This window comes from Mauremys mutica, chromosome 3 (genome assembly GCF_020497125.1).
Source record: "Mauremys mutica isolate MM-2020 ecotype Southern chromosome 3, ASM2049712v1, whole genome shotgun sequence".
Taxonomy (NCBI): Eukaryota; Metazoa; Chordata; order Testudines; family Geoemydidae; genus Mauremys; species Mauremys mutica.
In genome coordinates, this window is record NC_059074.1 from 113,038,855 (window position 1) to 113,066,822 (window position 27,968).

Consider the following 27,968-nt stretch of genomic DNA (forward strand, 5'->3'; position numbering starts at 1 on the left):
TAATCTCTCATCCAGTGTCTCTTCCTCAACCTGGTGTCATCCCAACCCCATAGTCCTCAAAGGATTAATAGATTTGGGTCTCCAATCAGTTACACACACGCTTTCAATTACCCCCCTCCCATTTTCCCCTATTTTTATTTTGTAGGAAAGAGGGGAAACGTATCAAAGTTAAATCCAGGGTTGAAATATACAAAAGCTCCAGCTGCAGGCGAGGAGCGCGCAGAGAGGCAGAGACCCCAGACCGTACCCACCCCGGGGCACAAACTGGATTCTAGTCGGCGCCGCCCAGCCCCCTCCCCAGAGCAGCTAAGGAGAGGCGCTGGGCAGCAGACGGGGAATCCCCGCCGGAGAGAGGGATGCGGGGAATGCCCCCGGGGACAAAGCGCTGTACCGGGGCGAGGGGATCTGAGCAGGAGCTTGGGGGATTGGAGGGAGCTGGGGGGGGAGATGCAGCACCCGGGCAGAGCTGCAAACGGGGTGAGCCAGGCGGGGAGACAGGAGCAACCCCCGCGCTTGCGGCTCCCGAGGGCACGGGGCGGGGAGGGGCTGTTATTGTCTCCACTCACTCGCGGGGCAGCGCCCCCCCCACCGTGCCGAGAGGCGGCGGCGGCGGCGGCCGGGTCACAGTCACGCACGAGGCGCGGTCGGGACTCGCTTCCCCCGGGCACGGGATCCCCCTGGCCGCGCTCCCCTCCCGGGGCAGAGCGCGGCGCGGGCGCCCGCGGAGCCGGACCTACCTGCGGGGACAAGGCGGAGGCGTCGCCGCCCCGGGCCCACGCGTGTTGCGGGGCGCGGCGCGCTGCGTGCGGCGCTGGGCTCCGCCCGAGGGGGGGCGGCGGCGGCAGCGCCGTTCGGGTCCCCGGTGCTGGTGGCAGCTCGTCCCCTCCCCCACCCCCCGTGGGGCTCAGTTCCGGGCCGCCATGTTCTCGGTGGGTCTGGCGCAGAGGGTTTCCCGGATATGGGCAGTTCCCGGCCTCCTTTGCGCGTATTCCCTGCTGCTCCCCCCGCCCCCCTGGGCTGGAATGTGAGTAGCTCGGCGTCAGCATTCCGGGCCGGGCCCTGCGCGGGGGGAACGGGCCGCGAGCGCCTCGCGCGCGCCCTCGTCCTGGCTCCGCCCCCCAGGAAAGGCGCCGCCTCTGGTTGGCTGATGCAGGAGGATTCCGATCCCCTCCCAGCCGCCCCGCTTCTGGGCGCAGAGTTGTTTGGTGCGTGCACAGTGAGGCGGCGGGGCCGGGCTGGCATCAGCGGGGTTCCAGGCAGGGAGGCCGCCAGGAAGCTGAGTCATTTTGCAGCCCTCACCCCTGCGTGTCATGGTTTGTGGCTGCCCACACTGACCTGTCGCTCAGACGCCACTGAAGTTCCGCTGCGGCGCAAATTCCGTGCCCCATACGAAACCGGTTCAGAAGGCTTCGTGGGAAATCAAACCCGGGTTGGCACTGAGTGGGGTCCGAAACAAGATAACTGTGTATCACTTTCTCTGCGGGCCGTGAAGTTCCCCACGGGTCCTCTACCGTAAATCCTTCACACCCCACAGCTATTCACAACCGCCAGCATGAGGGCAGACGGCCATAGGGTGGATTGAACACGTATTTAATTAACAATAGATGTGGCATATTTAGCAATTTTGTCACAAGTTTTGCTACGCTTCCCTCTCTACCAATGCTGGCTGGAGCAGTATTGCAGAGAACTGGCAACTATGGTTAAGGTTAAGATTTTGTCATAGTTATTTTTAGTAAAAGTTACAAACAGGTCTCTGGCAATACACAAAAATGCATGGGAGCCATGACCTGTCTGTGACTTTTACTAAGAAGAACCGGGGCGGGGGGGGGAGAGAGGAATCACTGCTGGAGCTCTATGGGGAGACAGAGCCCAAGCCCTACTGCAAAGGGTGAGGGAGACTGATAGCCCCATTGCAACAGAGGGTGCACAACCCTAGCTCCAGCCCTGGCTGCAGCATGAGGGGGACACACAGCTCCGGCTGAAGCCAAGGGTTAGGGTTGCACAGCCCCGGCCAAAGCCACAGGGTCGGGGTGCACAGCCTCAGGCCCAGATGCAGGGTTGCATGGGGGTACATAGCACCTGCATCAAGCCCTGGCCACAGCTATGCTGGGGGGAGGGGGAAGCACAGCCCTAGCTGAAGCCACCGGTTAGGAACACACAGCCCCAGCTCTGGCCACAGCACTGGGGGGGGGGAGGGGAACAACACACAGCCCCAGCTCCTGCCAGAGCTGCAAGGGGGGCATACAGCCTTGGTTCTGGCCGAAGCAGACAGGACAGGCACAGTTACAGAATTGTGACCAAATCATATCCTTAACTATGGTAGAAGAGTAGATTGTAAATGTGCCTGAAATAATAGGCATGGTTCAATTAAGTTATACATCAATCATCTTTGCGTGAGACAAGCAAGCCCCTTTGGCGCACAGTACTTCACCTCTGAATAACAGAGTGCCAAGGCTGAAGTGCGTAACATATGGACATTGTCATTCTGGCCAGTTTCCTGAACAGGTTGTAGCGCATTTTGACTTTAGTCACTGTCTTTGTAAGGCAGTAACGATATGTGAAAGTATCCAACATGATGCCTAGATAGACGGGGTGTGAATCATGCTTTATTTGCCGACCACTGAGAACTACATTCATCTCTACCTTCTTGTGCATGATGTAAGTGGAAGGCACTCAACACAGTCTTACTTCTACTTGGTATCAGGCACCACTGACAACAATCAGCCATAACTGCCATATCTGCATCCAGAACACTCAAGTACGTCAAAGGAGTGACTGAGTGCTGAGGCATATGTCATGAGGCGACAAATGAGGCGCAGATCTCAGTACCTCAGGGCTGGGGGTTGGGGTGCTGGCTCTGAGAAGGGCTCAGTGCTGGGTATGGGGGTACAGGAGGGGGTATGGGGTGCTGGCTCTGAGAGGGGGGTCAGCGTTGGGGCTTGGGGTGCAGGAGGGAGTTCAGGGCTGGGGTGCGGCCTCCTGCTGGGCAACATTTACCTCCAGTGACGCCTGGTCTACAGTGCAGTGTGGCTGCTGCTAAGGCAGGCTTTCTGCATACCCCAACATGCTGCTCCTGGAAGGGGCCAACATGCCCCTGCAGCCTCCGGGGAGGGGCGCATGTGGTTCTGTGTGCTGCCCCTCTCTGCAGTCACTGCCCCCACAGCTCCCATTGGCCATAGCTCCCCATTCCCGGCCAATGGGAGCTGCGGGGGTGGTGCTTGCAGGCAGGACTAGTGCACAGAGGGTTGCCCCTGGCCACTTCCAGGAATGACATGGGGACAGGGCAGGCAGAGAGCCTGCCTTAGCGGTAGCCACACTACACCACCGGAGGTCATGATCGACTGGGAGATCCTCTAGGACCAACCAGTCGCTCGCAATGGACTGGTTGGTGACCACTGCTCTACTGCATCCATCTGACTCGTTTGCCATCTCAACCAGCCCCAATGTTTTCATTCTCCCTCTCTGAAAGTTTTCTGGACTCAATTTCTAGACTCTGCTTCTCTTCTTTTAAACATCCTTTTTTGAGAGAGGGGAGGAGCAGAGGTAAGACATTATGCTAGGTGAGAACATACCACTTAATTTATGGTAGGTCTCAGAGTAGCAGCCGTGTTAGTCTGTATCCGCAAAAAGAACAGGAGTACTTATGGCACTTTAGAGACTAACACATTTGTTTGAGCAGAAGCTTTTGTGGGCTACGTCCGATGAAATGGGCTGTAGCCCATGAAAGCTTATGCTCAGATACATTTGTTAGTCTCTAAGGTGCCACAAGTACTCCTGTTCTTTTCACTTAATTTATGTAATCTAATAGTTTTATTACCTTTCTACCCTATTCCTGAAGCAGCATCCAAAAAAAACCAAAAAAAAGCCATTGATGCACAGTAAGTAAATGTGTAGAGTGAACTCCTCCATGAACTGAGGACTATCACTAACCTCACCACCTTCTTCAATGGCAAGGCAGATTTGACATTGTCTTCTCTAACGAATATAAAGCAACATGTAGTTACAAAAAAACCTACCAAAAGAAGACATTCCACTTCACACATTTCTCTCCTTGGGGAGAGGATAAAAGAGCAAACAAACAAAGTGAGACGTGTAGTCATATTGTTTAACACACTACTGAAAGGTGCTCAGATGCTATAATGTCAAGCATGGTAGAAGAATCGGTATAGAACTGACCAATATATAAACAGGAGATGCTGAAAAGTGAGGTTTTTAAAAAAACATTTTAAAGTCATTATTAATCTATTCTTTATCAAATATTTAGCTACATAAATGTATAACTAGGGTTTTCTGGTCTTTTTCCTGGAATTTGGCAGTTAGATTATGACTCCTTTTCAACCTGTTGATTTTAGATTTTATCTATTCAGGTTTTTTTCAAAGCATTTTTAGTCCAATTTTAACTTCCTGTTATAAAAATCAAAGAATGCTATCTTGCTTATCACAAATATATATGCTGCAGTTCCTTCCTTCTCTATTATTAAGTTCCTTCCATCTCTAGATTGTCTTACAATTTGTTGAGAAATCAACAAGCAAATGTCAAAGAACCCCCCTAAAATTTCAAACTAGCTAAAAATCAGTCATTTGCTGAAGTGAAATATAGTATAGAAATTGCTGTACCTGGACAGGGAAGGGAGGTAGCCTTGAATGTTTATTCCGCTCATATTTTTATTTAAATGCTTGCTTTAAATCCATTTTTAAGTTGGACCGACACCAAAACACTTACAAAGTAAGATCTCTCTTTCACATTGGTAGGTATTTGTAAATCAGTAAGCGTGCTATTTATTAAAAAAAATATATATATCAGAACCACAGTTCACTTTTCCGTTGATCAAAACCTACAAATTTTCTTCCCACATGTATTGGATCCTAATTTGGTGGAAGTGAACATTTAATTATGATCAAATCCAAGAACCATATTGATCACCATTCCCACAAATGGCATTGAAAAGGCCAGGGTTCAGAGACTGGTGTCTTTAGGAGAGTTGATTGCCCATCTTGTTTTGCAAAGAAACAAGAAAAAGTTGACTTTTGATAATAAAACTACTAATATTGAACCCTAGCCAGTTTTGTATTGGAATCTCATTTGTTTTAACTAGGGTAATGTCATTTGGGGGGGGAGGGGAGCCAAATCACACTAGATTTGACCAAGTGGTGGCATATTTTATCCAACTTCTGAAGAAAATAAAATAAATAAATAAAATCAGTATGTTGCATACATTTTGACAAACTAATGTATTTCATCCTTTGCTGAACAAGGAGGTCTCTTTTCATCCCCTTGTGTGAAGGGAATTGGGATAGGAAATGGATTGGAAGAGGTGACAAAGTATGAGCTCTGGAAGATGTTAAGTGTCCTGAAAGAAAAAAAACAAATTTAAACCATTTGAGTCACTTATTAAATGTATTATCCTAATTAAGACATTTTGTACAAATACAAAGTAGTGATTTTGAACACAAGTTTGAGCTTGTGAGGTGTGTATTGTTGCGAAAACTCTTCTATAGAGTTCTTTGCAATTCACTAAATCCTATCTATTATGAAGTTAGAGTAGCCTTGTGACTTGATGGTGTATGTAACTTAACATCTAACATATCAAAAGTCAAAATCAAAGCACATTTCTTTACCATAGATCATTTAGTCACCCTCACCTTCCAACAGTCAGAAGGGGAAAATATGTAAAGATCCTTGGAAAAGTGGTTGAGCCAGGGCAGTAATATACATAGGCTCCTGTTTTGCTGACACACAACCCCAGGTGACCACATGCTACCACTGTAATTACCACTTTCTGGGCCCAAAGATACAAATTTCCTTTCCCCCCCTTGCTGATAGTAACCTAAATCTCACCTCCCAAAGCCAGTCTGAATCCCCCGCTCCCGTGATCATTCAGAACAATGGGAAGTGTGAAGCTGTTTAGATGAGAATTCATATTTTTGTTGATGGTTCAGTTTACCATCTGTGGCAAGTAGGGTGAAGCACAGAAAATGTAGTTCATCACTACAATGCATAGGAAAATAAACAGACTTTAAAGTTGTTGTTAAGCATGTTCTGTTCTTTATAGGTGACCTGCAAAATATTTTTGAAAAATATTAGATCCATGTCCTTTTTTATTTATGAAGGCTGCCTGACAAATGGTTTTTTTTTAAATTAGTTTGGCTTTTTTTTAAAACCTTAGAAATATCAAGTGTGAAATCTGGTCTTTAGAGGACCATCAGGAGGCATTAAGAAAGTTATTGGGAGCATTGACCACTTAACTGAAGGGGCTAATCCCAAACTGGGGTTCATGAACCCCTGGAGGTTCAAAAAAATGTTACAGGGGGTTCTTGGAAAAAAATTCCCTAATGGCAGACAGAGCTGTCCCTAGGGACCCTGGGCAGCACGGGGCCAGCAGCCCGGAGTCTTGGGGACCTCCAAGAGCTAAGACACTGAGGAGATTTAAACTTCAAGACACCTTATACGAAATAGAAAGGGAGGAGGATATTTTTTGCTGTTTTTAAAATTAAATAGGCTGCTAAGTGTTGTTTTTAAATTATGAACAAGTTTAAGCTTTCTGTTATATACATTGTTTGCCTGGACTGCTCAAGACCTGAATGCTTGTGTAGGAGGAACTCTGAGTTGGCTTCTTAAATACCTTCATGCTGTTTCACATCTGATACTCTGTTATCCCAAGGGGAGTAAGGTAACGCTTCAGAGAGAAAAGATAGAAAAGGAAAGCCCCTTTTCTCAGAAGAGCAGACTTGGCTCCCTTCCGTGTCTGTCACTGGTGGATTTAGCTTACAATAAGGGTGTCCCTCCCTCCCTGTGTGATATAATAAAAATAAAGAGAGACAAAGTAATATGGTGCAAACAAAGGTAAGTATATTAAGGGCAAAGGTACAGAAAACGGGGAAAAATTGAGGGGGGAAGGGACACAAACTTAACCATACAGTGATTCAGTGACTGGCTTTAGGAGCTTGAAACTCAGACCGACAAAACCTCCCTTGGCATTCAGAAAAACAATAAAAGAAACCCCAGTATAGAAACCTTTCCTCTGATTTAGGCGCAGTGGACACAGCGTGCAGGTGCAAAGCCCAGGACCTTCTACTCTCTGGCTGATTTAGAGCCTTCGAGGAGGACTACTGGGGAGTCCCGATGACTGTTGGACTTCATCGCAGGTGGGGAGGCCCTCTGGGAAGATGACCACCAGGAAAGCAGGACCCTCCACAGGTAAAATGGATTCAGTTCACTGTGACAGGGATAGTGATGACAGGCCTCTCCTTCCTCAACCTCGCTGCGAGATAGATGGTACTCTTCTCTCTAGCTCTGGAGTGTTAGGAAGACCCAACCGTGCACGTGCTGCCGCTGGAATGGACAGCCCCACGCAGCCACTGAGCAGGCTCATATATATCCTTTTTGGCGGGAGAAACTGGTTCTGTCCAGTTTGAGCCAGAGGACTCCAGTGTCCAAGTTGTAAACAAGTTTGTTTACAAGGATAGAGTCCAAAGGTCATAGTTCATATACTCCATACTAAATTCTATTAAAGCTGGTGATTTGCTTAATATTACCTTAGAAATACATTATTAAAACAATTAACTGAACATATTAAACAACACCAACATTTTTTACTTCTTTATACCTAACAACTCCTTAATGAAACATAGGAGGCAGAGGAACCAGTTCGGGGGGCAATGAGGGTTACGTAACACCCACATGTCGGCGCACCATCCCGCAGGTCCCTCCCCTTTTTTCCCTGGCAGCCCCTATGGGCCCCCCCATTATTCTACTGGTGCCTCTGACAGGAGCCTTGTCTTATAACAGGCTTAAATCAAAAGTGATACAAGCTACAAAAGTAGATCTTGGAAGAGTGTTACCGTTTTCATAATGTAATAAAAATACTGTAACGATAGATAGTGTGTAATAAGAATGTCATAAAACAAATGTTATATTTCCAAGAACACTGCTTTTATAATTTATGCTAAGGTAAGGGAGAAAATCCCTGGAAATATTCATTTTTACGAGGGGGTTCGCAAGACTTGACATTTTAATGAAAGGGGTTCGTGGGTTCTTAAAGTTTGGGAACCACTGAGCTACGGTTTGAGTCTAAGACTTCTATTCAAATTATCATTTAAGTTAAATTGTTCTTTTCTGAGGTAAAAAGTTTTGAATGGTGAATAGAAAATTATTTTCCCTTCTTGTTGATATTCTCGTCACCATTTCAGTAGTTCTCCAGGCAGAGATTTCCAGCTTAGACAGGACCTGAATTCCTATTTTAAGAGAAACTAGCAGAATTTAAAAAAAAAGAAAAAAAATCAGAGATAACCAAAGCTAACACATCATTCCCCTTGCCCCCCCACCTCCCTTCTGTAGGTCACCTTTAAAGAACAGAAAAATAACGTGCCTTACACCTTTGCAAGTCAAATCTTTCCTATGCATTCTACGGACAACCAGTTATTTAGTATAAAACACATTTAAAAGTGTTTAATAAGTTTCCTGTCAAAACCTGCAAACTGTCAAGATGGCAGCTTCTTTTTTAATTAGAATTTAGACATTTAATTTTTTAAGTGATGTACTCTTTCTCCTGTTATGTAGAATACATTCCAGTTATCCTGTGGTTATTTGGTGGCAGAGAAGCTTACCCTTACATTATGGTCTCTGTCTGGATTCTAGATCTGTGGTCATAGCATAAACATACGGAACCAACGAATTGTTTCAAGTATATATTTTGGGGTAAACTGCAACAGCACAAATTATGGTTTATAATGGGGTATTATGTATAAATTAGGGGTTTGCACCAGTATATAGCTACAGATATGTAGATATACTGGTGCAAAAAGAAATACACACAGAATGTAGACAGGACCCACCCTTCAAGAGACATCACCACTTTGAGGTAGCAGCCCCTAAAATGTGTATGCAATGGATCAAACATAAAAGCATCAGTTGGCAAATTAGCTGTCATGATACAGAGTGAGCCCGATTACTAGGAGTTAATGTTTTACTGTCTCAACACTTGGCACCTATATAGTGCTCTTCCTCCACAGAGCTCAAGCTGCTTTACAAAAGGTGAATAAAAAACATTAGCCTTATTTTACAGATAAGGAAACGGTTACTTGCCCACAGCAAATCACAGGCAGAACTGGGAACTCGGGTCTCCTGATTCTTAGTTTTATCCTGTCAACCAGTTCATCTTGATTTACAAAATGTTGAACCTCAAGCATTACTCCTTTAGAAATAAAATTGCATAGAAGAGCCACAAGGCAAATTAGCAGAACAGAACTCAGAATGTGTGACTTCCTGTCCTGTAGTCTTATCATTTACAGCCACGCGATCACTCAGACTGTGCGTTGTGTAGCTGAAAAGCTAGTTACTCACCTTTGTATCCAGATGAAGATATTCCAGTGTATGCATGGACTGATTGGACTGCAATGGGATTAGAGCAGGGGCGGGCAAACTTTTTGGCCCGAGGGCCACATCTGGGTGGGGAAATTGCATGCAGGGCCATGAATGTAGGGCTGGGGTGCACGAGAGAGTGTGGGATGTGGGAGGGGGTGCAGTGTGCAGGAAGGGGCTCAGGGCAAAGGGTGGGGCAGAGGAGGGGTGCGGGGTGTATGAGGTGGCTCAGGGAAGGGGTTGAGGTGCAAAAGGGGGCTCAGGGCCAGGGTTTGAGGTTTGGGCTCCAGCCTAGTGCTGCTTACCTGGAGTGGCTCCCAGGGTGGCAGTGGTGCACACTGGGGCCAGAGTAAGCTCCCTGCCTGCCTGCCCTGGCCCTGCGCCGCACCTGGAAGCGTCCGGCACCACATTCCTGCAGCCTCGGGGGGGGTGCAAGAGGGCTCCATGCGCTGCCCTCGCCTGTGGGTACCTCCCCCAAAACTCCCATTGGCCGCAGTTCCCTGTTCCCAGCCAATGGGAGCTGCAGGGGGTGATGCATGGTGCCAGGGGCCGCAGGGATGTGGTGCTGGCTGCTTCTGGGAGCAGTGCGGGGCCCACGGGAGTGGCAATCCCATGGGCCGTAGTTTGCCCACCCCTGGATTAGAGAGTGCTCTACACATCTGAGAAGTCAAGCTATTAGGGCATAGTAACTAAGGTCCCAATCCCATAAGCTAATTTGTGCAGGTGGACCACGGTTCCAGTGTGGAATCACTTGTGGGACCTTAAAGTGGGTGTGCTGCATATTAAGATCAACTTCTATCAGTCAATTGTAACACTGAACTAAGCCAAAAATAAGTTGTTTATCCTCCTGTAAGATAGCCATTCAAACTTACCATTCACTTTATAATAAAAGCCAAGTAAATAAAATTCTGGTGAAAAAAATATTTATTAAAAACATTGGAGAAATGGCTCCTTGTTACAAAAGCTAGACATAATATTGAAAAATTAGGCGTTTTTATGATAGCTGTTGGGAAACACTTCGATTTGGTACTCCATTAATTTTGACAAAACTCATGACTATAGTTTTGTCAAAAACTGTTTAACGTATGAACTTAACCTTAATAGGATAATGCTGGTCAGATGTCCGTCCAACTTATAAACAATTTTTTCTACAAATCAAAAGTGTACAGGCACAATGTCCACATCAAATTTTAACGTGGCCATCCATACCAGTGTTGTTAGTATTGTCTTAGATTACTACAGCTTCAAGATTTTTAGACTCTTATGGGACTTTTAACCATTCACCATTTAAACAGTCCTTTTTGCATGTCATAACTGTTTCCCTTTCTAGTTGTCACCCACCAGCATAACAATTGCATTTCTAATAGTGCATAGGGATGTTTAAATATAAAAATTTCAAATTAAAAAAAGTAATACTTCTATTAGTCTGCATTTAAAAGAACCCAAGAATCCTAAATTTTGGCCCTGAATGAATACTGTAGTGTTATTACAATAGCATGAACATTAAGGGAGTTCAAGGATTTCATACTTTTTTAAGCTATTGTAACACCCTTAGAACATTTAAAATACAATTTATTTCCATACTGATTGTTTTTTTGCTTGCCAAATAAGAAATGCAAAAGGCAGTAGGGAATAAAGAATGGTGCACTTACATAACATATGGTAACTGCTCTTTCATTCACTGGATGCATAAGCATCAATGGCAATGGAACAGTTCTCAAGAGCCTTATTGTAGGTTGTTTTCCCTCTGCATTACTAGGACTACATTAAAGGCCCCTGCTTCCAGGCTTCTGTAAAAGATTTTCTTTTTAAAAAATTGGAATCCTCAGGACCTTTCCTGCTAGTTCTCAAGGTGGTTAAATTACTAAAAAGTGTCCCTTTAAAGTATATTCAAGCAAAAAGATGTCTATTAACATAAATGGCTTCTGCATCAGTACCACATACTAGACAGGGTCCTAAAACATCCAAGCTATTCACAGATAATGTCTGATTTGGAACTAAATTGGTGATCTCCATGCGGTCCTTGGTAGGATTGTTGCTTAGCCAGGCACTTATTACAGACTGGTTAGCAGTGTGTGACAGAAGTGTAGTACTTCTTCCACCTAAACAAAAACAACACAAACAAACAAAACAAAACCAGTTAGCTATGATTTTATTTACTTCAATTCAGGATTGGGGTGGCATATTAAGCATTCAGCTAACATGGTGGGAATACCAAAGTCTGTGTTTTAGATTGAATTGATTTGATGGGCTTAGATGACTCTCCAGTGGATCAAAAATATTTTGCATTACTTAACTGACAGAAGTCACTCAGAATAGCTAGTTTTTACTAGCTTTTTACCAGATCTCCCCTCAACTGAGAGAGCTAATGCCATCATAATAGTAAGAAATCACCTCCTTAGGGTACAATGAGGAATAACATTATGTACTAGATACATTAACCTCTTGATTAATTAACTTTCAAACTGAAAGCACACTTGGACCTATGCAAGAAGTTTCCTTAGACGGTCTTTTCCTATGTTTATTGCTGCTTTAGATTTGTGTTTAAGATATTGATCCAAATCATCCCCCCCAATTTCCTGCTTATCCTTTACAAATGATACACCTGATTTTGACTTTGCTGTGGAAAGAAACAGTCACAAGTTTCACAAAATCAGAATTATGATTTTTTTTAGCAGGGATAGCTCAGTGGTTTAAGCATTGGCCTGCTAAACCCAGGGTTGTGAGTTCAATCCTTGAGGGGGCCACTTAGGGATCTGGGGCAAAAATTGGTCCTGCTAGTGAAGGCAGGGGGCTGGACTCAATGACCTTTCAAGGTCCCTTCCAGTTCTAGGAGATTGGTATAGCTCCAATTATTTATTTATTTAATATATATATTTATATTTATATATTTTATAATATGATTTCATTACAAGATTAAAATTGGTGGAAGAGAGAGACCGAGGGAAAAGCTATTTGTTAAGAATGCAGGGTATGTAATAGGCAAACCTGGTACAACAAGAAGCAGAGTGCAACTACATTTATTATTTAGTCTCAGTTATATCAGCTTTCCCCTATATAGAAATCCCTCAAACCTTTGAGCGGGGTTTACTTCACAAGTAAATCTGAATATTTTCCCTATTATTAGCTACTCTAATGTTCTGTACCTAGAAATTTCAAGTGTATTTACATCAACACTATGTTGTGAGTTTTGTTTCTACAAGAGGTTGAATTCTGTATTCCAAAAATTAGGAAAAGAATGAAGACAGAAGGCAGCAGAATCTGACCTGCTTAGTATCATTTTTTATTAGAATAGGTTTTCCTCTACAATGGTTTGTCTATAGGGCTGTCGATTAATCGCAGTTAACTCATGCAATTAAACTAAAAAAATTAAATTGTGATAATTGCAGTTTTAATCACACTATTAATGGAATACCAATTGATTAAATTCATTAAATATTTTTGGATGTTTTTCTACATTTTCACATATATTGATTTCAATTACAACACAGACTATAAAGTGTACACTGATCACTTTCTATTATTTTTCTATTACAGATATTTTCACTGTTAAATGAACAAAATAGTATTTTTCAATTCATCTCATACATGTACTGTAGTTCGATCTCTATCATGAAAGTGCAACTTAAACGTAAATTTTTTTTTGGTTACATAACTGCACTCAAACACAATGTAAAACTTCAGCGCCTACAAGTCCACTCAACCCTATATCTTATTCAGCCAGCCAATCTCTAAGAGAAACAAGTTTGTTTATATTTATGGGAGGTAATGCTTCCTACTTCTTATTTACAATGTCACCGGAAAGTGAGAAGAGGCATTTGCATGTAGCCAGCATCGCAAGAAATTTACATGCCAGATGCACTAAAGATTCATATGGCCCTTCATGCTTCAACCACCATTCCAAAGGACACGCGTCCATGCTGATGACAGACTGTGCTCGATAACGATCCAAAGCAGTGTGGACCAAAGCATGTTCATTTTCATCATTTGAGTCAGATGCCACCGGCGGAAGGTTCATTTTCTTTTTTGGTGGTTCGGGTTCTGTAGTTTCCACATCTGAGTGTTGCTCTTTTAAGACTTCTGAAAGCATGCTCCACACCTCGTCCTTCTCAGATTTTGGAAGACACTTCAGATTACACCTTAGGTTGAGTGCTGTAACTATCTTTAGAAATTTCACATTGATATCTTCTTTATGTTTTGTCAAATCTGCAGTGAAAGTGTTCTTAAAATGAACAACATGTGTTGGGTCATCATCTGAGACTGCTATAACATGGAATATATGGCAGAATGCGGGTAAAACCTCAGGACACTCCCCCAAGGAGTTCAGTCACAAATTTAATTAACACATTTTAATTGTGAAAGTATCAGCAAGCGTCATCTGCATGGATGCATGTCCTCTGGAAAGGTGGTTGAAGCATGAAGGATCATATGAATCTTTAGTTTTACATTGTTTTATTTTTTAATGCCTTTTTTTGTACATAATTCTACATTTGTAAGTTCAGCTTTCATGATAAAGAGACTGCACAACAGTACTTGTATTAGGGGAATTGAAAAAATAATATTTTTTACAGTGCAAATATTTGTAATCAAAGAAATATAAAGTGAGTACTGTACACTTTGTATTCTGTGTTGTAATTGAAATTAATATATTTGAAAATGTAGAAAACATCCAAAAATTCTCCCTTGAGGATATACGCAGTTATATGGCATTTAGTGCCCCTTCCAAATCAACGATTCTATGATTTTTGGAAAATGAACTGGATTTAGCTGTGAAAATTCTGGATGCGTCCCTTGATCCATTGTTGGTGAGTACACTCACATCAGATAAGAAGTAATATTTAAGACAAGTGAAAGCACTGTAATTCTCTTGAAGAGGACCACTAAGGCTGTCTCTTTCTAATAAGAAATCATCATACTCCCATCTTTAATAGCCCTCAATATAAATCAACAGAGTATGGAATAGTGTCCTCAAGCCAATTACTTAATTAACTTCACTGCACAAACTCAGCCTAAGATATTCACCTTCCTAAAAGGAAGTTTGCTTCCAAAATCCTTACCTTGATGGAAAAAAGATGGCTTTTCTGATACATCTGTGGAGGTATCCCAATGCCAAAGAGAGCCATCTTCGGAACATGTAAATAGGTGATCTGGGTTGGAAGGATGGAAGTGAACTTCCCACACTACAACAGTCAAGAGATTCAAGTTTATTACACATGATTATATAAACAAATCTATATTAAAATAATAAATATCAAAGAGTTTGATTCTCCAAGAAAACTCCAAATCAAGGTGTTCAGTATAACTCCACACTCAATATACTGGAGATGAACTGTCTATAGAGCTTCCATTCTGTCTTAACTGTAAAAAACCCCCACCAAACCAAAAACACAACAAAACTAAAACGACAACCCCCACACAAAACCCCTACTTCTTTCGCAACCATTTCTCTGTCATTGTAAGGCCTTGGGCACTGGTGCACCTCAGTACCTCCTATTCTGTGCCTGTGGCACATCAGCAACTTGGCCTCCGCCTCCTATGAGCTGTAATACTTTGGTTTAATTTCAATCATTAGGTTTAATATGTGGGTGCTGGGTGGTGTTGATAGCCTGTGACATATAGGAGGTCAGGCCAAATGATGTGAGGTCCCTTCTGGCCTTAAACTCCATAACTGACTGAACTTTTAACGGTCACTGTTCTAAATACCACCTGAGATTACCTTAATTGAAAGACAAGAATTTTCTCCCTGGTTTACATTGTGCATCATGTAAACCCAGTTTCACTGTTTCCCCTGGTTTTTGGTTCTTTTCTCTCATCTGAAGTTGATTCATCTATCCTACTCCCAGAAGTGTGCTAGGTGCCCCATAAAACAAGGCAAAAAGGTCCCTTCCTTGAAGAGTTTACAATCTAAATTTAGATAGACCCAACAAACAAACAAACAAAAAAAACCTCACACCACAACAAGAAGGGGAAAGGACATGAAAATAGGAATGCATTAACTAAGCTATATGCCCTTCATAAGACTGCACACTTTTCCCCATTCACCTTAATGTTTAAGTTACCTGTGTCCTGCCAGACCAAAATTCTGTTTGCTTACTTAAAGTGGAATATATTTTAAAACCCATTTGTATCAGAACAGAACCCATACTATTGTATCAACTTTTATGACGTGTCACATGAAATGTTAGAAAACAAATGCAAGATACAGTAAAACCTCATTAGTTTGCACTAATGGGGGAAACCCAGTGCAAGTTAATGAACGCCAGGATAGGGCAGATGTAAGCAAGAAACAACACTACTACAACTTGCATAATCTTTTCTTGTTATTGAGATCAGTGGTAAGACAAAAAAACACCAGAGCCAGGTTATCTAGCCAGTACTCGCTATAGCTCAGATGGGGTTGTGGGAGAGAAACTAGAAGGCTTCTGTAGGGTGGATCATCAGAAGCCAAGAACTGGACTACTGTCTTTCTAAAAGGTGCACAGGCATAAACCTGATAGTGTGCAGATTGTGAAAGTAACTTCCTCTTTACTTATTGCCCCAAGAGGGCTGTTGGAACAGCATAGACCAACCTGACTGTACCCCTTCTGACTCATCAACACTTCTGTATCAGAGACCCATACTTGACGGCATGCAATTTGATTAGCCAGTAGATTCAGTATCACATGCATCACGCTACCCACAGCTAGAACCTGGCTAATACATCCATAAAACAAGCACCAAAAGTTATGTTCAGCGTGAATTTTTGGGGTTTCTTCCTAAAAGAACTAGCCATATAATATTGTACTATGTTAAAATCTGAAGCATAGCATTGTATTAACAGCAAAGTTGTATATTCAATGCAGTGGATATACAGAGAACTGGTAGTTTTCCCCCCTGCCTCACCCCACGCAAAATTAAGAAGCTGAGTGTAACAAGTGTATATTTTTCCCTATAAATCAGTGGTTCTCAAACTTTTTTTTTCGTTGACCACTTGAAAATTGCTGAGGATCTCGGCAGACCACTTAATCATCTTTCCAAATGTTATTTGTACCATTAGCTAACTATTGTAAAGCACTTTGGATAAAAGCGCTATATTTAAAAAAAAAAAAAACAACTTTTTTTTGGTCTACAAATAAAAGCACACAACTCATTTTACTATCAGTAGTGTTACCTTTCTAATGTGATGAATGTGCCCTCTTTCCCCCGCTGCAAGAGCCCCCGAGCTGGGGCTGGGAAGTGTGCGTGCTTCTCTTCCCTGCTGCAGCAGCACCCGAGCTGGAGATGGGAAGGAGGGCCGTCTCCACAGCCATGGGGCTGGGGAAAAGTCACCTCTTTCTCTGGCCGCTGCAGCCCTGCACATCCCAAATTCCCCCCACCCCTCTCTTCTTATCCCATTGCCCCCTCCCACCTATGCCCTATTCCCCCCAAAGCCGCCACCTCACATGTGCTTCTTCTCCAGGATCCAGGCACCTAATTAGTGGAGCTACACCTGTGCAGCTCCACTAATTAGGTGGGTGGCCCTTCATTCTTTTTGTGTGCGGTCGCCCAGGCGTGCACCTTAGAGGGAACTATCCGTGGACCACCTGAATGGACCACAGTTTGAGAACCTCTGCCATAAACTAAGTTGACATTTAGACATAAAAGGTAAAGTTTTCAAAAAAACTTCAGTCCCACTGAAAGTCAATGGGACTTACGATCTTAAATGACGTAGATGCTTTTAAGTTTTGGGGTAAAACTTTCAAAATACATTTCTGCAACTGTCAAGGAATATTTCCAGCACAATGTTCTGAAAAAGAGCTGCTCCCTCGTAGCTAATGCTCTCAGACTTGCCAGTAGAAGTGGTTATGTTTCATCATTTGAGGGTACATCCCAACCACAATAAGGAACGAAAAGAAGCTGTCCCAAAGAGTATTTTTAATAACTATTTTTTAAAGTTCTTTTTCTCTTTGCTCAGTTGCATATTTTCAAATTTGTCAATTACTATAATCCTGCTCTCGGTGCTTATTTGAGTCCTATCAAATGTTAATAGGTGTTACATGAGCAAAAAGGACCACCAGTATGTAATTCTTATAGAAACACAGAGCAATATATGCTTAAAGGAGTTATAAGATGCGTTTGCCAAAAAACAAACCACTTTCTCAATTATGTTTCTTGTTTGACTAGACTTTTAGTTAGCCGTAACATACAGCATTAACCAGCTCCTGTTTGACAAAGAATAAGCCTGGAAGCAAACAGTGTGGATGAACACACATTTAGTGGCTACAACACAAAAAAACAATGTTTAAATCTTGTCCAAAAATACAGACATATTTAGAGATACAGTATCTGTTTCTCTTTAGCTTCTTACTTTCAGCTTCATGAGCATTGAGCAGGGACACTGGCATGCTGCCTTGTCTAACATCCCAGATACTCAACATTCCATCTTGGCCACCTGTAGCTACAATATGCTGCTGGTTGGGATGCCTGTCAACACAGTGTAGTGGAATTCTGTCACCTGTCCTGTGAAGAGGGGGAAAACAAAAGTAATTTCCTGTTCAAACAATTTTTTCCTCCCAAAGCACTATATTGTTGATCAAAATCGGTAATTATATTAATTATGATGTATAATTACCAGGAGTATCTTACTACTGAGGTTAGAACAATTTGACACCCTCTGGAACTTGTTTCTTTTATTAAGTTATTGTACCAGTAATTAGACAGGCACCAGACTCTGTACCTTGTGGCTTATTATTGACCACCTACAAAAGCTTAATAAAGATTTCATTAGAAGTGTAAGGGTGCTTTGTGGTAAGAAGTACAGATAAACATATTTACAAAGGGTTGTTACACGTCCATTCCTAATTCTAGTTCTAGTTCTAACACACAATAGGCTGCAAATGGAGTCTTAGTCACGCACCCACTAGATAAGTCTGATTCCCCATTGACATCAGTGGGATTTTGATCAGGCCCTATATTTCAATTTCTTACCTCTCTCACGAAGCACAGAGAATTAGTGTTCATAAAGCACCCTGAAGGCTAGAAGTGCCAAGTGTTACAAAATGCTGTTTTCCTAACCAGAAATATAGTGTATTTATAGGAGATAAAGTAAAAAATTTCTATAGATGGAAACACTGCAGTCCTCCAAGTACAATTACAATATCCAAATTCAATTATGTATCACCTGTTATCAAGAAAGTATAGTCCAAGAGATTTATACGTAACAGATTTTGTTTTCTTGTTTAAGATGCATTTACTGGAAAATACAAGCTGAAAATAAAAAGCTTACAAGGAAAATATTTGAGATGGCTCATTTCTTTGCTGTCTGAAGTCCCATATTTTTAATTGTCCAATTGAATTTACTGTCAAAATCTCAGTTGTGCGAAGGAAAGTCACTGCATGGAGTGTACTGCTGTCTGCGTTTTCTGCAATAGGAAGAGATTAGGAAAATATTGATTAAACAAGTGCTTGCACTATTAACATCTATTTTCCTTTTATCTGTCAAAAACCCATGGTCTGCAGATTAAACCTCACTAGTTTTCAAAGCAGCTGCTCTTGAAACTCACTGCTAAGAACATTCTTCCTCCCCCTTTATTTATATTAGAATTTTCCAATATGCTCTAGCTTCCTCTATGTTCACAACGTGTTTGTATTATAGACTCATAGACTTTAAGGTCAGAAGGGACCATTATGATATTGACAGACTTAGGGAGAAAGTGTATCTAGGGAGCCATTTCTCTAACCTGAATTCCCTACTGAGTTTGTTTAAACAACGTTATTGAACCAGATTCTTTTAATTTTACTGGGTTTATATGTGGTTTATAAAAATTTAAGTTATACCAGAAGGTACATAGAAAAAGATATGCATGCTCTACAGACCATCTAGTTTGTTACTGACACTCAGGTTACTGGTCCGTGGTTTATAAACTGAATTAGTTTAGAAGAATCTGATCTCATTTTTGACCTGGAAAGATTTACTACAAGTGGTTGACAAAAGGATCATTTAGTCAGTGTCTGTGGCATGCTTCGTTGCTTTGCAACAGGCCTTTTCAAAAAAAGGGACATATTGTATATCCCAAATCCATTGTTTCACAACTGGAGACTGTGAAGCTTTTCATAGTATGATTCTGTGTTCTGTAAGAGCCACAACTCCTGCTACTATGCTAAATTAAGGAGCTGTCTACAAAAGGATTTCAGTGCTATTTCATCAATACCAAGACATGACTTATTATTCAAATATCATCACCTACATGATGTCCAGCCAGCAAGTCATCTGATCTTAAATAGGTCTCCTCTATAGCAGCACTGCCCATTATTGTTAACCTTCTAGTTAGGGTTAAAAATATTTGTTTTTCATTAAAATATTTAAGAGTGCTTTATGAACAGCATCATTTACCTTCAGAGATGAATGCCAAGTCTAGCAGCATTTGGTCACTCTTTTGGAATTTAGAAGACAGTGCCCTAATTGGCTGACTTACGCTACGTGGTCTTATTAACTTACGTTTTCTGTACTGCTCATACTTTGTTCTTTACTGTAGTGGAATAATGTGTATAAGAAGTGTACTAGTCTCCTTTCAGGAGGTATCCCTATTTTTCTCTTATGGAGATTACCTGAATTATATATCTATCATGTTAAGCATTCATTTAAATTAACGTGTTCTTTTGTGTTCAACTGGGAGTAGACAACCAGAGAACCTTCTTTAAAAGTGAACTAGATTACATTTTATGCATGCTTCACAAACACAGGAAAGGCAAATTCCATTAATACTTCAGCATATACTGAACTACTAAAAGAATTTAGAAAGTTTGCACCCTTTTAGTATTACTGAATATCCACCTTCCATATATTTACATGGACTTCTCCTCTAGCTTTTCTTTTGAAGATAGTAGCTTTGCATTCTATTCAATCGGAAACAGAGATCATTACATTCCTGAACAATCTGCTACACAAAATTCAATGTGCTTATTTATAAGTAAATTAGAATAGCAGTTAGCACAGTTGCCCAATTGATGTTTAACATGCAGTTGAAGTTGAGTTTATTAATTTGGTGTGTATTTCACTTTGAAATTTCACTGATGGCCATTTCCTGTAAAGAACCCCGTCTTGAGACCATTCCGACATAACCTAATTTCTCCACCTCTGTATCTCCTTTATCCATACCAGAGAAGCAAGTTTTGCTGGTCCACTGCAAGTCACTTAAGACAAGTTTCACTGACTAGATCATATGCACAAATTTCCTTAACAAAGAAATAATGTGCAAGAATGTATTTTTTCCCCCCCTCACATACTTAGTCTCTTTATAAAAAACGATTTCCCTCTTCTTTTTAATTATTCCCTTTTGTGTTCTGATGTATACTAAGTGCATGCCCTGCAGTAGAACTTAATGCAAATTTTGTCATAATATAGCACATTTGGCTGTTTAGTATATATTGGACATATTAGCTAAACAGTAAATTCCTTTTTTTATTAGGAATGTAGTGGTAAATAATCCTATATCTATATTGCAGTTTTTTTTAAACAGGAAGATTATTTAAGTGTGCAGAATTTATGTGGGTTAAGTCATCTGAACAAAACAATTACACATTTACTACAATATCTGTTATAAATAGTCACCCTGTCTTGTGTTCCATAGCAGAGACAGAAATAGGATTCTTGGTCTAGAAGAGATTACAAATCTCTTACAGAAGTTCCCAGCAGTACTTTACCATCCCCATCACATATTTTTAGGATACATCTTGTATATTTCTGTAGTGCCTTTCCATATAAGAGGATCCCAAAACACTTTGCCCATTAGCTTACTCATTATAGTTTGGATTCCTTCATTTACCAAAAATGCAACTACACGTGGGGTGAATCACAGCAGCTGTTTAACAGTGCAGTTTCAGATAGGAAGTGAAAAATACCACGTCCGGCTGGAACTGCCTGGGAAGTAAAATAATGTTACCAACTTAAAAAATATTCTATCTGAATTTTTTAGATACCATTTAAGTGGGGGACTTTTTCTAATCTTTCTGTTACAGTAATATTGAGTAACATTTCTTTTTCAGTTTGTTTACTTTGTACATTTCACTTCTTATATGGTTGTTTCTTTTGTGTGAATGGGATTTTCCCACAAGAGAGAAAATGTAATTGCAAAATCACAAAAAATGATAAGAGAACTCAAGGACCAATATAGTACCAGAAGCTACTTTTAACTTTTTTAATTTTTAATAGTGTCCCTTTAGGTAGGCATAAAACAAAAATACCAAAATTGGAATTTGGCCAGAACTAAGGCTAACATCTCTATAAGTGTGAAAAGAAGAATGGGCTCATATTGACCACTTGTGGTCAAGATCTTGATAGTCATGTTTCAAAAGGTAGTATCATTTAAAATAGCTGCTGAGACAAATAATGCAGTATTGCAGAAGCTGTGCAAAACACATGCATGCAGGTAGCTCTAAGTCTGAATTTTGTCTGTCAATTAAACACTATAAAATAGCAAATATTTTAGATCTGGATGAATGCCCATTACAGGTTCTATTTGAGACATTCAGCACAATTCTGAAGTTATTGGCTATTTCTTTTTTTGTTTGTCACCTGATGACTAGAAACTGAAATTCTTTAGACCACATTTCTTAAGAAGTGATTATTTGGTCTACCTATAGTTCTCACAGCCTCCCTGTGGTCAGCTCTGAAAAGATTTATTCGACCATCTTCTCCAACAGTGACAATTTCTGGGTTGTTGCAGATGACCCCTGTACATGACGCTCCACCATAGAAAGGTATATCTGGATCCACATGGTAATGGGCCCTCTCCCATCGTTGGTTGACAGATAAAGTCTAAGCAGTAAGTAAAGAGGAGAATTTATCAATAGTACTAATTAACAATCCCGTGACAGTGTTAGAGACCAAAGCTTCTGAAATATTTAAAGAAGTTGGATCAGAAACTAGTACTGATATAACCAGGGCACACCACATTATTTCAAGGTTGTTCACATCAATACAGATCAGAAGATCTTTCATTCCTCTTTAATCCCCAATGCACAACCCTGCATTGCAGCCACTATCCTTCTGGGTATAATGGACCAGACAGAACTCTCTTCTCAGCTCAATCACTGGAGCCTCTTAACAGGGACACGTTGAATAGCAATAGCTCTAGAAAGCGTAAGAATCCTGCCAGACAAGGAGCGGAATCTATTTACATATTTATCTTTATGATCTGGGACATGTATTTCAACACAGTGATATTTATCAGGGATATAGGGTCTTCATGAGGTCTAGATACTGAGCATAGACTTTGAGATCAAATAATTGGTAAGCAAGGCAAATTATTGCCAAAAAAATCTCTATTGTGTAGTTATGAGAACAACTAAATGAAAGTTAAACAGACAAATACTGAAAGCTAATTTACGGGTGGAACTATAGAGTTCTCAGATATTGCCCGTCTTTCTATCAGACAGTATGTTCATCAGGAAATAAATCCAACAGTTACGGAACATCCTGTTTAGCTAAGTGTGTACTTGCATTATAAATTCAAGTTACATCTAAGTTCTAGACTGATCCTTCTTTAAAAAAAAGAAAGAAAAAGTAACAAGCAGGCCAATATTCTTTCAGAAGTATAGCAACTACTACATAAATCAAGTAACATACCATTGTAACTTTTATATATGCATAAACATTCGATGAACAGACTATTTCCTGATATATATTCATGTAAGGAAGGAGCCTGTCTAGAACATGGCTTTTCATATATCCTACATGAGTCGTCTGTCAGACAACCATAAGGTCCACTGTATTGGTTTAGATGAAATAAAGGGCCCAAAGATGTTAACCCAGTCACTGTTTGACACCGAACAGTGTTAAACAAGGCCTGGGGTTTTGGTACATATACAGCCAGCTTAGTACCATGGCAAACACCATTCAAAATCCTTTTAACCTTTTATTAAAAGATACAGAAGAGACAGAAAAACAGTTAAAGCATTTGAAATTTGAAGTATAAGTAAGGCTTTTATTTGAACAAGCTTTCTTGTTCTGTTTCCTTTTAACCGGAGAAAGGAAAACCCCCTTATTTGACAGTCTCTTAGATGGTATTAAAAATGGTAATAACTGTCCTTTTGGGGGGAAAAGAAAAGAAGCTGGATAAAATGGTCTGAAACTATTGTTGCTGCTGTTGTTCAAGTCCAAAACTTTCCTTTCAAGGAAAAAGAGAAGAAGTTAATTGAGATGAGCTGCAGCTGTTGTCAAAGTGCAATACCATTTCATTCTAGGCAGGGTTTGGGATTCAGCTAAAAGTGAGTGAGGTGGTGTTGTCATCGGTATTCTTCTCTTTGGCTTGGTCTGATCAGAACATCCCTCAGGTTTAGGACAAAAAAGTTCCAGTGTGCAGAAGACAGCCATGGTGGTGAAGCTTGCTCCAGTTGCCTTCACCTGTTTTTATTTTTGTTTTTAAGTTTTCCACAACACATTTTCTCTTTTAATGACCCAAAAAGGGAATGATTGGTGGAATACCCCATTTCCTCATTATTTTGTTTATTAAATTAGACTTAATATTTGACATACCATTTTTAAATTAACAACTTTTGGCTTTAAATTTTCTGTTTTTAACAAGCATAATTTTAAACACACTCTTTGAATTATGTTCACTTGTCCTTTTTGTTTAGACTAATTTAGTTATGCTATCTGTCTTTTGTATCTTTCCCCTATTACCATTTGTTATGTTATTGCAATATCATATGAACATATGCATACTTTCTACAATAAAGTTCACAAATTTAGGTAAATTTGTAAGCCCAGTTGTTACCACAGGTCCACTTATTTAAGTAGTATCGGACTATTCTACATATTTTAAAAATTAGCCTAGTTCTTGCTTTACAGATTTTAGGACTCATGAATTCAGCTGCTTCATGTTTTGATAGTTCTGAGAAGTCATGTCTCTGTGAGCACTACAATGATTTGTACTATAAGCAACAGTAGCTGAAACCAAGTGCAAGTTATGTCTACAGTGAGTTATTTACCTGATTATTCTGATGGTGACGGAAAACCGTTACACTTCCTGTTGATGAAGCAGCTACAATTCTTTCCTGGTCAAAAAACTAAGAAGAAATATCTTAAGCTTGTTACAGTTTGAGGCCATTATCACAGAAACACAAGTGATTTGATTTTGCAGCAGTCTTACTCATTGTTAAATAATCTCAGAATGTACAAATGCAAAAACTGATGTTTGGAAATTGATTTAGACAATAATCCCCTAAAAAAAGCTATATGATTCTCAATATTTGGCTATCCCAATGATACTTAAAATCTTCTTTACAAGTGGCGTTAAATCTTTATTAAAAAGAAGAAGAAAAAAAACAGCCATTGGATATAAAATTTTTACCTGCATGTCCATGACATCGCCATGGTGTCTGATATCGCACAACAGCTGTGGTTCTCCTTGATACTCCCCATTGGGACCCAAACTTCCAAAGTCTCCGACAGACCAAACAGAGATCTTGTTCTCCTGTATGACAAGAATGAAGCTAGCTTATTTTAAAATATTTTAAGGCACTTTTGTCAATAAGTCAGTTGAGACAAGGTGGGTGAGATAACATTTTTAATTGGATCAAATTCTGTTGGTAAAAGAAACAAGCTTGTCTCTTTGAGCAAGTTGGTCCAATAAAAGATATTACCTCATCCACCTAATTGCTCTAATATCCTGGGACCAATACAGCTATACTTGAAACAATGTCAGCTCAGCTTTCTCTCTCTTCCCAAAGAGACTACCTTGAGAAAATAAACTAGCTGACATATTTCATAGAGGTAGATTAAATACATTCAAAGCACCTGGAGAAAATTAACATGCCATAATTTTTTTTGTATTTACACAGCATATTAATCCTGCAAAAATGTTAAGCAATTAATGAAATCTACATAACCAGTTAAATGCAGCCATCTCCAAAGAGAAGAGAGCTAGACAATCAGCACACGCCAAAAGGAAGAGGAAATCGTGGTCATGGAGCTAAGCAAAGAAACAAACAAATACACACACAGTCCAGCAAGGAGCTTTAGTTTTCATGAAGAGAAACCAGGGGCTTAGTTTTTAAGATCTCACACAATTAGCTGCATGGTGCTCAATTTAACTGAGAAAGATGGAAGTCTCTGTTCAACCTACCAGGATCTGAAAATACCCAGAGAACCACGCCGGCCCCGGCGCAGGAGGCTCCAGGGAGGTCACAGCGCTTCAGCGCCCGCCCTCCCCGCAGCGCGGTGAGGCGGAGGCTCCGGGCGCCGCGCTGAGGGAGGGGGACCCGCTGGGCACCGCCGCAGCACGAGGCGCAGCGCAGGGCAAACGCGGCCTTGCGCAGCGGCCTGTGCCGCTCGGCCGCCTCTCACCCGAGCCCCCGGCCCAGCCGCGGCCTGCCCGGGGGGGGGGGGCACTAACGGCGCGAGCCAGGCAGAGCAGAGCGAGGGGCCCGTTCTAGTAACGGGCAGGGGCGCGCGGCGCTGCCCCGGGCCGGTACCTCGTTGTCCCAGGAGCCGGTAGCGAAGAGCTCGGGCGGCTGCAGGGCGGCAGCGGGCACCGGCCGCCAGCGGGTCTTACTGATCTTCTGGGACACGAACTTGGCGGAAAAATCCTCCATGCCGGCGGCGGCAGCAGCAGCGAAAGGCACCAGCGCTCCCGAGCGGCAGCCGGCTCCGATCCCACCGCCCCGCTGGGCCCCCGCCTCTTCCTCCCCAAACAGCCTCGCGGATTGGCTGAAGCCGCCCGGGAGACGGCGGCCGCGGATGGACAAACCTCCTCTGTGGGGGCGGCTGCGCTCCGAGGTGGGCGGGACCTGCTGGGGTGGCGGGGAGATGAAACGTTGCCCGGGGGCGGGGCCGCGCTGTCAGTCGTGCCTGCTGCCAGATTCGTGCTCCTTTGTGTGTCACTTTGTATTTATAGCGCGTCCAAACCCGAACAAGGCTGCACAAAGGTCTCAGACAGGATCTCGGTGTCCACATTTACGGTGTAGGATGCCAGCTCTGGACCTGCTGATTAGCCAGTAATACCTAACACTTCATTAGAGACAAGCATATAACGCCCTTGGAGAAAAAGAAAGGGCCGGTTTCACATGATGTAACTATTTCCTTAATATTTTACGAAACACCAATTCATTCCCGTTTTCCAGTCCAATTTTCTACGGATCCTTTATGTTCTGGGATAGACATCTGCGGGAGTGTCTAGACTAATATTTACCATTGTGTTAGTAAACTGGAGTTAACTGGAAGTCAGTTAACTCGAGTTAAAACAGAAACCACAAACTCTAATCCATACAACTCTTTGGATATGATGTAAAATGGAAGAAAGATGTCAATAAATATAGCGAATGCCCTTAATCGCTATCATAATGTCTTCTCATATTTGCTGAAACTGGTCTACGTGCAAAGAGGGAAAAAAAGGGCCATGACCTATCCAATTTCATATATTTATTCAAGAGACTAAGAGGAATATTAAATCAAAACAACAGCGTTTCCAGTTTATCTATTTAATCCAGGAGCACACACACAAATAGTTAATTTTGAAGTACAGTAAATTTATGACTGGTGGAATGATTAAAATTAATTTTTTTTGTCCTGCAAGGGATACTGTGCTAATCTCTGTCTGCACTGCTGACCTTTACACTGATAACAAAATCTTGGTTTTGTTACTGTCCCAGTTCCAAAAAATTACTGTACAGAATTTAATAGCGTTTCCTTTATGCAAACAACAACAGAGGTACTGTATCTTTCCCAGAGATGCTGTACATGTCCCATTTTGGTGGTGATATCCCTAGCATAGAAAAAGACATCCTATTGTTCCTTCCCTTCAACTTTATTTTTAAACACAACTCTAAAATCATTAAAACAAGCAACAAACAATTTGAACTGCACAAGTAGACAGACTCTTTGCTTCTCTCCACAAAATAGCTAGACATCTCTATTATATATCTCTATCCTTAGCCTGATCCTGCAAAAATTTACCTTTGTGCTTAACCCAATGGGACTACTCATACTGCATAAAGTAAACATATATATATGTCTTTGCAGGATCAGAGACTTAATTTTTCCATCTCTAAACACACTATGCAGCCTTAATGACCTTTATAATAAGTAATCTTTTCTCTAGCCTTGCTCTCAAACTATTACCTATATAACATTCTCTCTTGCCTCAGCCATCAGACAAATCACCACCTTGTGGAGAAATACAAAAATGCTCCATTGTACCTCCAAACCCTCTCACCTTCCTTTCTTTTCTCTAGCCTTGCTCTTAAGCTATTACCTATAATATTCTCTGGTCCCTCAGCCATCAGACAAATCACCACCTTGTGGAGAAATACAAAAAATGCTCCATTGTACCTTCACAAACTGGATTATACAAACCTACTGAGACTAACAAATATTTCATGTTTGTGAGGAACTCTCTCAGACAATCCAAACCTCCTCACCTTCCTTTCTGACAATATTTGCAAATATAACTGTTTAAAAATTAAGGAAAACAGTACAATAGAACTTTGATTATCCAGAGGTCTCATGCTCAGGTAGAAGCCTTCACATAATCATTGGCCTGGACCACTAGGGTTTGAAATATGCCTCGTCTGATCCTGACTGCAGACTTTAGAGTGAGCTGTCCAGTTCCCTTGGTTATAGACAGAGGGCCAATTTCCCTAAGGCTGG

At 41.5% G+C, this 27,968-nt stretch overlaps 2 protein-coding genes across 4 annotated transcripts in view; both read right to left on the minus strand.

Moving 5' to 3' along the window:
• LATS1 (large tumor suppressor kinase 1) overlaps nt 1–905 on the minus strand; it is a 41,079-nt gene extending 40,174 nt beyond the window's left edge. For both annotated transcript variants that reach the window (XM_045010610.1, XM_045010609.1), the window contains exon 1: nt 738–905. The gene's annotated coding sequence lies outside the window, so the exon portion shown is untranslated. The remainder of the gene's footprint in view (nt 1–737) is intronic.
• Nucleotides 906–10,267: 9,362 nt separating this feature from the next.
• Nucleotides 10,268–26,017, minus strand: NUP43 (nucleoporin 43). 2 transcript variants are annotated; one of them, XM_045011705.1, is made up of 8 exons: nt 25,796–26,017; nt 24,673–24,795; nt 24,311–24,388; nt 21,956–22,136; nt 18,606–18,741; nt 17,688–17,839; nt 14,419–14,541; nt 10,268–11,463 (listed from the first exon to the last, which is right to left on the minus strand). In XM_045011705.1, exons 1-8 carry the CDS (start codon nt 25,913–25,915, stop codon nt 11,252–11,254), a joined length of 1,125 nt encoding a protein of 374 aa, XP_044867640.1. In that variant the 5' UTR covers nt 25,916–26,017; the 3' UTR covers nt 10,268–11,251. The 2 variants fall into 2 exon arrangements, with proteins under 2 accessions (XP_044867640.1, XP_044867641.1); XM_045011706.1 differs by lacking the exon at nt 25,796–26,017 and adding an exon at nt 25,447–25,554.
• Between the last annotated feature and the right edge of the window lie 1,951 nt (nt 26,018–27,968).